The 12,500-nt window shown below is 48.6% G+C and overlaps 1 protein-coding gene across 11 annotated transcripts in view; it reads left to right on the forward strand.

The window, feature by feature from the left end:
• The window catches only part of rbfox1 (RNA binding fox-1 homolog 1), a 234,985-nt gene that overhangs the window by 183,222 nt on the left and 39,263 nt on the right, over positions 1-12,500 (forward strand). Inside the window, exon 1 of one of the 11 annotated variants that reach the window (XM_042086634.1) lies at positions 8,687-8,854. The exons of the other annotated variants lie outside the window; for them this stretch is intronic. Within the exon in view, the coding sequence (XP_041942568.1) occupies positions 8,822-8,854 (33 nt within the window). The 5' untranslated portion in view covers positions 8,687-8,821. Of the gene's footprint in view, positions 1-8,686; positions 8,855-12,500 lie in introns of those variants that run through there. 11 annotated transcript variants of the gene reach the window in all.

Genomic DNA, 12,500 nt, shown 5'->3' on the forward strand with positions numbered 1-12,500 from the left:
ATTTTGCAAAACCATAATAGATGGACATGTTACCATGCCAGCTAACCTAACTGTGCATGTGGAACATGCATTAAACTAATAACATACTAGTCTTTAAGCACCATTTCATTGCCATCATTTCTAGAGCTTTTTCAAATCATGCACGAGTCTACCCAACACACCATTACGATGGCGGATTCCTAACCAGTAGTACCATTCAATCATTTGAAGGTGTTTTGAAGGACTGAGGGGTTTGATTCCCCCTGAGACGGCATATTTGGTTTTTGTATGTCTGCAATGCACGTTCAATATGTTCAATATGTATATCCAATTTACAATGGTGTCATGACAGCCAATTGTTCAGGCTCATCACTTCATAAACCTAGAAGATAAGTCAGGCGCCAAACACAGTTATATGTCAAATTGTCATGACAATATCATGCCAAACACTGCATTTCTTTCTTGGCTAATGTTGTCATGACAATATTGTAAACGGGTTACATTTTCTTGGCTAATGTCAAGGTGTCATGACAAAGACACCGTCAAATAATGTCATCTTGGCTAAAAAAAAACAACCGAATGACACATTATGACATAAACATCAATAATGTGTCATTAATGTGCTTGACATGTGTCATGTCATTCTTATGACGGTTACATGTCACCCTTATGTAGACCCCTTCAAATAAATTGTTACTCACACTGATGTACCCCCAGTGTGATGTACCCCCTTTTTCCTTAAATGGCTTTGTTGTGTTATTGTATGTTATTGTCAACACCGTACCCAAACAATGAACCCAAACACTGAACCCAAACACTGAACCCATACACTGAACCCATACACTGAACCCATACACTGAACCCAAACACTGAACCCATACACTGTACCCAAACAGTCGTGCTAATAAAGCAACTTTGAATTTGAGAGAGAGAGAGAAAGAGAGAGAGAGATACCTACATAGTGTATTATTGAGATCTCATCTACATCCCTGCTGTCCTGGGAGAGCTGTTATAGTGTGTGGATGGTTCTCTCTCTCTCTCTTTCTCTCTCTCTCTCTCTCTCTCTCTCTCTCTCTCTCTCTCGCGCTCTCTTTCTGTAATCTGTGAGTCGTGTCTAACTGTGGGAGAGGCTGTTTGATGTTACATAAAGCCGGGCTCTTTTTGAACGCGCCGCGCTACAGTAGCCTTGAGCTGAGAAGATCAGTGCGCCGTGCTTTTCGCCACATCTTTACTGTCTCTTATGCTCCCATGCTATACACATGATATGCGCGCACACGCACACTCACACACACGCACACATATACACATACACACACACACACACATGCATTGCACACACATACACACACACACACGTGCACACATGCACACACCCTGCCTTAATGAGATCCCTTTAAAAGAGATACTTAAAAAAAGACTGGCTTTAAAGGTATGGAGAAATAAAAAAAGAGATAAAGCCGAGATGGAGATAGAGTGGGAGAGAGAAATAGAGAGATAGAGAAAAGGAGGACAGGAAAGAGGGAGGAATGATTCACATTCGGCGTGTGCAGGGGAGAGCTTTCGCCCGAGGACCATTGCAGTGGCGTTATGTTTATTCCACTTGAACCTGCCTGACTGACTAGCAGAAGATAACATCCATTAAGTGAGCCTGACAGATCCCAGGCTGTCTCCATATGGCGTAGAGCAGGCTGCTGTCGGTCTGCGCCTGCCAGTGTGTCCGCCTTTCACTGGGACAACTGGCCACATGTAATTACTGCATGTGTATGGGAGTGTGTGTGTGTGTGTGTGTGTACGGGCTGTGTGTGTGTGTGTGTGTGTGTGTGTGTAAGACAGGGAGATAGTGTGTTCTTTGTGAGGGGAGTGTGTTTTGTTGGCGAGTGACTGCATTGTACTTGTGTATATATATGAGCTAGTGTGTTAAGTGTGTGTGTTTGTCTGTGGAGGGACAGAGGAGTTACCTCACACATGACCCCCTCCCATCCCTCATCGGGCCTAGGATTTGTCAATTACCACCAAAAACACGCGCTGCGCTAACGACCTTGTCTCAACCCCTGCTGCGCCATCGCCACGGCGACATGTCGACTTACACGGGCGCCACCACCGCGACCCACACACACACACACACACACACGCGCATACACATACAGCCTTAGCTGCAAACCAACTCCAAATTTGCACATGTTCATCGAACCCCGCACGGTATGCTGAGGGGGCTGAGAGAAGCTCACCAGAACACCAGAACTTTCTTCCTCTTTCTGTCTCTCTCTCTCTCTCTCTCTCTCTCTCTCTCTCTCTCTCTTTCTCTGTATCTCTTTTTTTTGGGGGGGTGCAGAATAGATAGCAGATTTGAGCTGCAGTGCATTTTGATCTGGAAATGTGTATGCGCTGGCGGTCCCCATCCACAGCTCATGCTGCATTCACCCACTTTTTAGATCCACGTCTCACTCAGGAGTGGAGCAATCCATCACTTTGAAGCAATTCATTGATTTTGATCAATACGCTCATTTTTTAGATCAATGGATTGATATATTGGATCAGAGGGCAACAGTATAAGAGGATTGTTAAAAAGTAAAGGGTATCTTCAGGCAGTCATTTTTATCATGTTTACATCCAGATTACGTATACCGTATCGAAATGTGTGCAACCCCAATGTACTAAAAAAAAAAATTTCTGTGGGAGATACAAAAATGTGTGTTTAATACGCTGGCTTACTCATTAACTGCAGGTTACTGTAATGGGTCATATCTTCTGCCTTGGTAGATTGTCCAATAAGGGCAATTACTGAGTCACTGCCTAAAGAAATAGCGTAGCTCCAATGGAAAGCGCATGATTCATCTTAGCCCTAGTTCCCTCTGATGAGCTCTGTGAACAATAACATGCCTAGAGTAGATCTCAGAGGTTTTGGTTAGGCTGTTTTCACTGTTTTGACAGTTGGAACTGACACATCTGTGAGATGTGATCAAGCAGTTGCATCTCATAACCCCCTTTTGTTGATTCTTAGCTACAGAGCCCCGGAGGGGACATGTCGGGAAAAGACAGAAAAAAGTTTCACACCACTAAGTGCACAACCAGCCAGTATTGTGTGTGCATAAGACACCAACCTAGCTGCCATCTTGTTGGGGAGAAAAGAGTACTTTACTGTACTGCCAGCAAGTTCTTCTCAAACTTATCACTTCATTGTCAAGTATGGACAATCCAAAAATGAAGGTCAGGCTAATGTTGACCTCTGCCTTGACTGTAGAAGTTGTCATTGCTTCTTATCCATTGAATCCATGAAATTCAAGTCAATCATGACTTGCTATAATATTTTCTACAACACCTATCAACCCGTACAGAGCAGTACATTCAGATTGACCAGACGGGTAGCAAGGCCACAGAAAGACACAAAGTGAACAGGGAGAAAAGAGGACTAGGCAGACAGGACATGATAAAGGAGACCACTGTAAACAGAACTAAACTAAACTCAACTGAAGGTGACCACGGTAAAGAGAAACTAGAACTGAATTTCATTGAACTCAACTAAACTAAACTCAACTAAAGTGAACTAAAGTAAAATGAACCGAACTTAATTTAACCAGACTCTGCCTCCTGGGTCTGGCTCTGGGTCCTATCTCACACTGGACCCCAGACGGCCCGTTGTCTGTGCCGGCCCTGATGGGTCTCATCTCTGGACGAGGGAGTCAAGGCCTCCCCTCTTTTCTGGGGCAATGTCATTAGCCATAGGAAAAGCCCATGTCTGTCAGTTTAACCATGCTTCAAATTGGTATTTTCCAGCTCTGAAATAGGCGTCTGTGGTCGGGAACAGTGCGTGTGTGTGTGTGTGTGTGTGTGTGTGTGTGTGTGTGTGTGTGTGTGTGTGTGTGTGTGTGTGATGCTGCGGCTGAGCAGCTCTGTAGCCTCATCAGTCAGACATCACTCACAAGCATGCACACATATGGTCACACACACATGGTCACACACACACACACACACAAACACACTCACACACACACACACACACACACACTCACATACACACATACAGATGCACATACTGTACACACACACACACACACACACATGTGCATGCACGCATACACACACATGCACACACACACACGCTGAAATTTTAATGTAAGCATTGAGTATAAAAAACCGACATCGTTATATGTGCCTGCATTGCAGTGCGGGCTTTGGGGCCATCACAGGGGCTACCGCACAGCACTCCCCACTCCTGTGTGGCTCCGCTTTCACCATCGACCGACTGACAGAAATCTGACAGTATCGATTGGGCCGCAGCGCCCCCTCGTCAGATCGTGGAGCGCAGCGCTGTGTGGCGTAGCGTAGCGCGACGCGCGGCCATTCAGCCCTGTTTAATTTGGGCTTTGGGAGGTATTATTATTACATCACCTGCTGTTAGCCTGTCCTGAGAGGCACTCAGCTGCTTAATTGTCTGGGAGTCGCTGCCCTGGCCTCTACCTGAGGTAGGTAAATACAAGTGGGCATGCCCAGAATAGCAGATTCTGTGTGTGTGTGTGTGTGTGTGTGTGTGTGTGTGTGTGTGTGTGTGTGTGTGTGTGTGTATACTATGAGGTGGCCTCCTTGTAGCCCTGCCGTCACTATGGTGACATCCATTCAGCCAGCGCTGTTTTTCTTTGTGATTCTACAGAGATTCCCTCTGTTATTGGTATCGACTTCACAGGATTTGTGTCCGTCACAGCTTCACCACTTAATCCAGATCAGCCCTTAATACTAATTAAACTGCTCGGGGAAACATACACACACACACACACAGACACACACACACGCAGGCCAGCACAGGAGCGGCTGGCAACTTAGGACCAGAGCGCATCTGCCTGCTGTCATCACCCTTAAATCACTTGACCTGAAAAATGAAACTGAGCTTCTTTTTTTCCCTCTTTTTATTCCTCTCTTCCCCCTTTCCCCTTGCCTCGTTCTTTTCCCCCTCTATCTTTTTTTCGCCTGCTGTCTGTTGAAAAATCACTGCTCAGCCGCTGAGAAGCACAAGCCTGCTATTTAGAGGCCATCTTTGTCATAACGGGAGCCAGCCTTCTCCCATCAGGTGACAATTTACCTTATTAGGGTCACGCAGCTCCACAAGGCCCACACATCAGGGAGACGAGGAAGGGAGAGAGGGGAGAGGAGGGCCTGGGGTTTTTTTTTTTTATTCTTTTCTTTCTTTCTCAATCACTTTCTCCTCAGACCCTCCCCCACAAACACAGCCACACACACACACACACATAAACGCATAAACACACACACACCCCTCCTTTTTATGCCTTGACGTTGTCACCACAAAGAGTTGCAGGCAGAGCGAAAGGGAGATGAAGAAAGAAAGGAGGAGTTGTGGAAGGAGAGAGAGAGAGAGAGAGAGAGAGAGAGAGAAGAGACAGAGAGAGGGGGGGGTGTCTGCTGTGTGACAAATGACAGTGAGGGCCCCACTTGGCTGGGAGTGTAATTCACAAGTGCTTTAAGATGTTTAATTAAAGCCTGCGTGTGGCAGGAAGGAGACCCGCGTTGGCTCACTCTGTGCGGTGTGGCGCGATGCGTTGCGGTGCACTCTTTCCTCGCTCACTCACTCGCTGGGGCCTGAGAGCCCAGGCTAATCCTCTTCCTGTGCACACTATCCCCATGCGAGCGTGATTGATGAACTGATTCCTCTTTACATCTTCATTTGCATGGCGTGCTAATACAAGCATGGGCACAGAGATGAGACCGGGGAGAGAGAAAGAGAGAGACAGAGAGAGAGAGAGAGAGAGAGAAAAAGAGAAAGAGAGAGAGAGAGAGAGTCAACATGAGAGAAAATGTTCAAGTGAGACAGAGAAAGTGAGGGAAAGCAAGAAGAGAGAGATAGAAAAAGGAAGAAACAAGAGATTAATAGAGAAAGAGAAAGAGACATTGTGAATGTGTGTGTGTGTGTGTGTGTGTGTGTGCATGTGCGTTTGTGTGTGTGTGTGTGTGTGTATGCGGGCGGGCATGTGCATTTGTGCGGGTGTGTGCATTTGTGTGTGCATGTGTGATAGTGTGTGTGTGTGCGTGTGTGTGTGTGTATGTGTATGTGTGTGTGAGTGTGTGTGCGTGTGTGTGACAGACTGCGAGCTGTGAGGCCGCTGAGCTGAAGAGAGCTCCCTGTTAATGCAGGCTAATATGATAATGGGCCATGAGGCAAGGTGAGCCACTGCAGGCGCATCTCCACAGGCACAACTCTGTGGCCCACACACACACACACACACATGGACACATGTGTGCACATACACACACACACACACACACACACGGATATACGTATGCATGCACACACACACTTTCACATATGCGAATGCTCATACATAAACACACACACACACACACACTCTAACCCTTTTACTTTTTAAGTCTTAGAACATTCTGGTAGTAAACGGCCCATCTGCTCTGGGGGCATGGACCAATGCTCCAACACCTTGGGTTTCACTAGACTGACGTGATCTTAGCAATGTGCTGTTTTAGAGGTACAAGCCTCCCCCACCCGCTCCCTCTCTCTCACTCGCTTGCTCTCAAATTTGCCTTTTTAAAGAAGCCGACTCCTGCTGGGAAATGGGTTACTTTTGAGATAGTTCAACGCTAGTGTGCTACAAAAGCTCCTGCATTATTAATTTGTTTACTCGGAGAAGGCACGTACGATTTGATGTCAGGCAGTACCTGCCCCCCCAACAAAAAAATAAATAAATCATGGTTAACGCCGGCGGTGGGCCCGGTAATGCTTCCGTGGGGCGTGAGCTACAAAAGCTCAACGAAAAGGGAGGAGGAGGACACGAGAGAGAGATCAGACAATCAGCCCAAAACTCAGAGTCTCTGCATCCACCCCATTTTTGTAATCGCTGGGTGAAGTTGGTTGGTGGGGAGGTGGGTTTTGGGAGGGGAGTCGGGGGGGGGGGGGTAGGGGGTTATTGTTATGAAACGGCTGGTTGTTACTGGGGTCCCCTGCCGGGCATCCGGCCGTCCGGCACACGTGTCACCGTATGGGTGCCCGGGGATGATTTGCCCTCTACGCCGCGAGCGTGTCCGGCTGAGAAGGCACCCTGTGGTCCTGGAGCGGTGCCAGCTGGCCGTCTGGAGGACCGGGGCAGCCCACCAGTCCCTCCCCAGCCCACCCCAGCCCAGCTCAGCACAGCACAGGGCTGCACTGCACCGCACTGAGACAGGGCATCGAACCAGGCGGCAGGGAGGGAGAGCGGAGAGGAGAGGAGGGGAGTGGAGTGGGGGTAGGGTGCACACAAGGGTGAAGGTTGATCGAACGTCCAATCTATAGGAAAGAAAAGGGCATACCCAGCAGGGCCTTCGGAAGGCCTTGCCTCAGCCAATTTTGGAGAATTGGCCGAGGAATTTCGCTGTGCAAGTCAAAGAATGATAGAACGAGGGAGAAAGAGAAAGAAAGAGAGAGAGAGAGACCAAGGGCATCATGCCTTCATCACCCTCTCTCTCTCTCTCTCACTCTCTCTCTTCATCCTCACCCTCCTCGTCTTCCTCCTTTCTCTGCCCCTCTCCTAGCACCACCTGCACAACCCCCCACACACCCACCTTAACAGGGGGGCTGAATAGTGCAAGTGCAGCAGTCCCCACTGCAGCTAAGATGTCTGCAGAGACTGGTGGCACTCTGGTACCCCCCCCCCCCCCCCACACACACACACACACACACACACACACACACACAGACAGACAAACACAGACCGAGCGGCATGGCTCTGACGCCGGCATCACTGCACTATGCAGTGGCTCGTGGCGCTGGCGCTGGTTTATGGCGTCCGTAAATCAGGAGGGTGTCCAGGAGATCAGGGGTGATCAGTCAGCGGGTTTGTTGGCCTGCCAGGCAAGGAGCCGACTGTTAGTCTCGCTGAGAGAGAAACGTCTGTAATCACACACAGCAGGGGGAAGGCTTCTCAGTTTAGTTTTCAGGCATTCACACGTCTTATGTATTTTTCTACTGTTGTTTGCATTACCTCATCCAAAACCATGATGATTTACCTCCTGGAGTACTATTCTGTTGATTTTGTGAATGATTTTAAATATTAGTATTGTTATTATTTTATTTTTTTTTGCTCTGTTTTCTTTTCTGTGGTCCTGAAAAGTATTTTTTTTGTTGTTTGTGAAGGACACAGATGTTGCAATCCAGTCATTCTTGTATCTCATATGAGGTTTGTATGTACACTCCCAGCGTCTGTATGAAAATGTAATAGGCAAGCCACTCTGTTTTAAAAGCTCTAGTTAGTCCATGAAACATTCAGGCCATCTTTTACAGCTTTGCACAGAAAGAGAGGGAGAGAGAGAGTGAGAGAGAGAAAGAGAGAGAGAGAGAGAGAAAGCGCTCCTGTTTACAAGGAGAGTGCTAATGAATCTCAAAGCATTAGGCTTCATTTAAACAGCAAGCATCTTGAATATTTCAGAAATCCCAAACACTTCTGAAGAGCGCCTGTTTGTTCAGGCAAAACGGCAGCTTGGCAGCGGAAGAAAAGGCAAGGGCAAAGAGAGAGAGAAGACGAGGAGAAGCAGAGAGAGAGGGAGGGAGGGAGAGAGAGGCAGAGGAAGAGGGAAGAGTGCACATTTTCGGAGCACAGCTTTTGCTTGCATTAGTTCCCTCCTCCTTCGCCTCCCCTCCCACTCACACACACACACATACATAGACAGACATAGACACGCACACACACACACACACACCCACACACCCACACACACACACACACACACACACACCGAGACGCAGAAACACACACTCCACACGCCGCTCTGAACGCACGCCCTCATCCATAATTGATACTTGCTTTGGGCAGATGCTGCAGGGCTTGGGACACAGGCAGCTGCTCAGTTTATGGAGGGAAAAGGGAGCAGGATGGTGGAGCAGGTATTTTTCCCCTCTTTTATTTTGCTTAGCAAGCGTATTCCTGCACTTCCCCCCCCTCTCTCCCCCCCCCCCCCTTTCCTTTTATGCTGTGACTGCAGACTAACGCCCCTGCACGGCTTGTGTGTCAGTGTGTGTTTGTTTCTGTGTGCGTGCGTGTGTGTGAGTGTGTGCATGTGTAAAGGAGTAGGAGATAGATAGAGAGAGAGAGAATGTGTGTGAGAGAGAGGGAGAAAGAGGGAGACCCCTTCAGCAACTCTCTTCAGCCTGGCGTTATCAGTGGCAGTGCTTTGCCTTTGTTCCTCTTTTGCTCCCGTAGTCCCTTCTACTCCTCAGTCTCCAGGCTGCCACTCTGCGGTTGTCTCCTGTGTTGTTTGGGAGCGGGCGAAAATCAACAGTGGATTTAGTGCAGCAACAGTGGATTTAGACCAGCCAGAGCCTCTAGTTAGCCAGCCTGCTGCTGCCTATTTTTACAGGGAAGGAAAATAAGCAAAGCAATGATCACAGAGAAAGTGAGAAAGGTTGTTTGTGTGTGTGTGTGTGTGTGTGTGTGTGTGCGTGTTGGTGCGTTTGCGTTAACAGACTCCATAGAACACTGCGTATCTTTACGTAACTATTGTCTGAAAATCGGTCACTTTGAAGAAAGGCGAGGGTTCTGCCTCAGCGCCTCGGCCCTCGTCTCGGCATTGCGCTCTCTCCGCTCGGCTCGGCTCGGCTCCGGTCGTCCGTCCGCTGTATTGATGTGATTGTGGTGATCAACTGTCAGACGCGATTCCTCCGCGCCTCGAGGGCACGCGTGCAGACGGAGCGATACCGCAGCGCTGCGCTCCCGGCGCCTTTATCTGGTCAGCCAGAAGGCTCCCTTAAGAAAGGCATTAGCCACGGCCACCAGGGCCCTGGCCAAAACAACACACGCTTCTGCCTAACCTTGCTTGACTCACACGCGCACACAATAAGGGGAGGGTGTCACGGAAGTGATGTGTGTTTCTTTTTGTTGTTGTTGTTGTTGCTGTTTACATAATTCTTTCTTCTTACTTTAAGGATCTTAAAGAAATGTCGATTTTTTTTTCCAGACCTCTTTTGTGTCTCTTTCTGTGGCGCTTGTCTATCAACGCTGCACGTTGTTTTTTCTCCTTTTCCACTCTCTTCAGCTGGGAGAGAAAGCCATGAGGTGATGAATCTAGAGCACTGCCACGTAAAACATATTTCTGCACTCCAAATGTGGTTCTCATTAGGGCTCAGGCCAAAGCGTTTAGCTAAGGCTGTCTGTCTGCCATCTCTCTCTCTCTTTCTTTCTCTCTCTCTCTCATTCTCTCTCTCTCTCTCGCTCTTTTTCCCTTTCCTCTGTGTTGCCAGCGAGCAGTTTTTACAAGGGCCTCCAAAACCCCCACAAACGGCTAGAGGGATATAATGACTGTGAATATAGAACTCCCAGTAGGGCAGATCGTCTAGGAGCTTCCTAGTGCTCAGCTAGGAGCCGTAGATTTCTTGTGTTTCCCACTCGAGATTCCTCTTATGTTTGGTGCATGCATCGTGTGTGCTGCTTCAGAATGCCTCCGATACTGAAACCATAATGCAGTTCTGTGAATTGCCTAATTACCTTGCTGTTGAATGTCAGCGTTGGCGTGACGACGCAAAGTGGAGCTAGGTGTTAATGAGCGACAGCGTGATGTGTAAAACATCTGCTTAAGACCCAGCAGGGGGGCTTTGCAAGAGGCTCCATTTACAGGCTAACACATTGACACGCTGCTAATGCAAACAATAACCTACCCACCTTACACACACACACACACACACACACACACACACACACACACACACACACCATTCCTTTCCTTTCATCCATAACCCATGCCCACCTTGATGATACGAGTCCACTGTGTGTGTGTGTGTGTGTGTGTATGTGCGATTTACTGCATATTGCTCATAGGTTAAAGAGAGCTAAGCACAGTGGAGTGGAGGCGTGTGTGTGTGTGTGTGTGTGTGTGTGTTGTGAGGGCTCTACTGCCCTCTGCTCCCAGCACCAGCATGGGGGGAAGGCGTACAGCAATCCTGCTTTTTGTTTTGGTGAAGTCTGAAGTGACGCCCTTACATAAATACAGCTTTGCCTTATTTTTCTCTCCTCCTCCTCTCCCTCCCTCGCTCCCTTTTGTCTCATTCTTCCACGTTTTTATGTGGTGGTGCTGGTGGTGGTGGTGCTGGTGGTGGGGGTGGGGTGGGGGTTGCTCCCAGAATGGAGGCGCTGTGTCAGAGTGTGGTTTTGGAGTGCTCACTCATTTGTGTGCTCCTCGTCTTGATGCACTCTATTGGCTCGAGTGGCAGGCGGGAGCTGGGAAATGAGCTCGTGTTAGACTCCCGTGTGTGTGTGTGTGTGTGTGACAGAGAGAGAGAGAGTGAGTGTGTGTGTGTGTGTGACAGAGAGAGAGAGAGAGAGAGTGAGTGTGTGTGTGTGTGTGTGCGTGTATGTGTGTGTGTTTGAAAGAGAGAAAGAGAGAGTGGGTGAAGGTGTGTGTGTGTGTGTGTGTGTGAGCCTGAGGACCAGAGTGCAAACGCCGCAAAGCTGCAGATGGCACACTGCCATCAGACCATGATGTCACCCTTCGTGCGCATGTGTGTGTGTGTGTGTGTGTGTGTGTGACTGGTTGGAAGGCCTTTTTATTTATTTGTTGTTCTTGTCTGTTGAAGGGGAGTGTGTCTGCTGTTAAGTAAAACAAACTGAGCAGCTCAAGCACTCCCTATTGTGCTGTGCTCTCACTGCCAGCTGAGCGGAGACCAATTGTGGGCCATTCAGAACAGAGGCCACTGGATTCACGTCCAAACATGTTTCTGGCCGCTAAAAGCGACACATATTGTTTTGCTTTGTCCCTTGTCATATATCTGTGCTTTCCCCCGGTGAGCTTGTTGACTCTCCGCTCTGCGCCAGCACGTGGGTATTTATTGATGGCCTCCACTAATTTACTGTGCCACCAAGGCACCAAGGTTCCAGAATGCAAAGTGGCAATTTGAGGGGGGGGGGGGGGGGGGGGTGGTTCTGGTGTGCCTCTCAAGTGGCATCTGAGTGGTGGTCGGGGAGGCCGTCTCTGTGCGTAAGTGGATAATCCTGACGCCTTTGCGACAGATGAATTGGTCCTGATTGAATAAGAAGAAGCTGGTGCCGTGGCAGCAGCAGAGGGTCCTGGCGGCGCGCGCAGGGTTTGCGTTGCATACATATGTGTAATGCGTCTGCCCGGCGCGCAGGGTTTGCGTTGCATACATATGTGTAATGCGTCTGCCCGGCGCGCAGGGTTTGCGTTGCATACATATGTGTAATGCGTCTGCCCGGCGCGCAGGGTTTGCGTTGCATACATATGGGGAGGAAGATTGGGGGGGGGGATTCGGCTCCATGTCTCGGTCAAAGCTTACAGTCGGAAGCTGTGAGAGCCCACTTGCTTGCAGGAGCATTGTAATGCAGTATGGCCCACTGATCTGATGCTGGGTCAGGGTATCTGCACATTTTCAAGTGCAAATTTAAAGACTTTTCAAGACATCTAAATGGAAAAATTAAGACTATACCACGGCAAAAAAGATACAACTTAAAACTGTTTTATGCAATAGTTTTTTTCTACTAATTTTAACACCCACCCCATTTTGGATGTCTGCAGACGTTACC

This window comes from Alosa sapidissima, chromosome 3, assembly GCF_018492685.1.
Source record: "Alosa sapidissima isolate fAloSap1 chromosome 3, fAloSap1.pri, whole genome shotgun sequence".
Lineage (NCBI taxonomy): Eukaryota > Metazoa > Chordata > Actinopteri > Clupeiformes > Clupeidae > Alosa > Alosa sapidissima.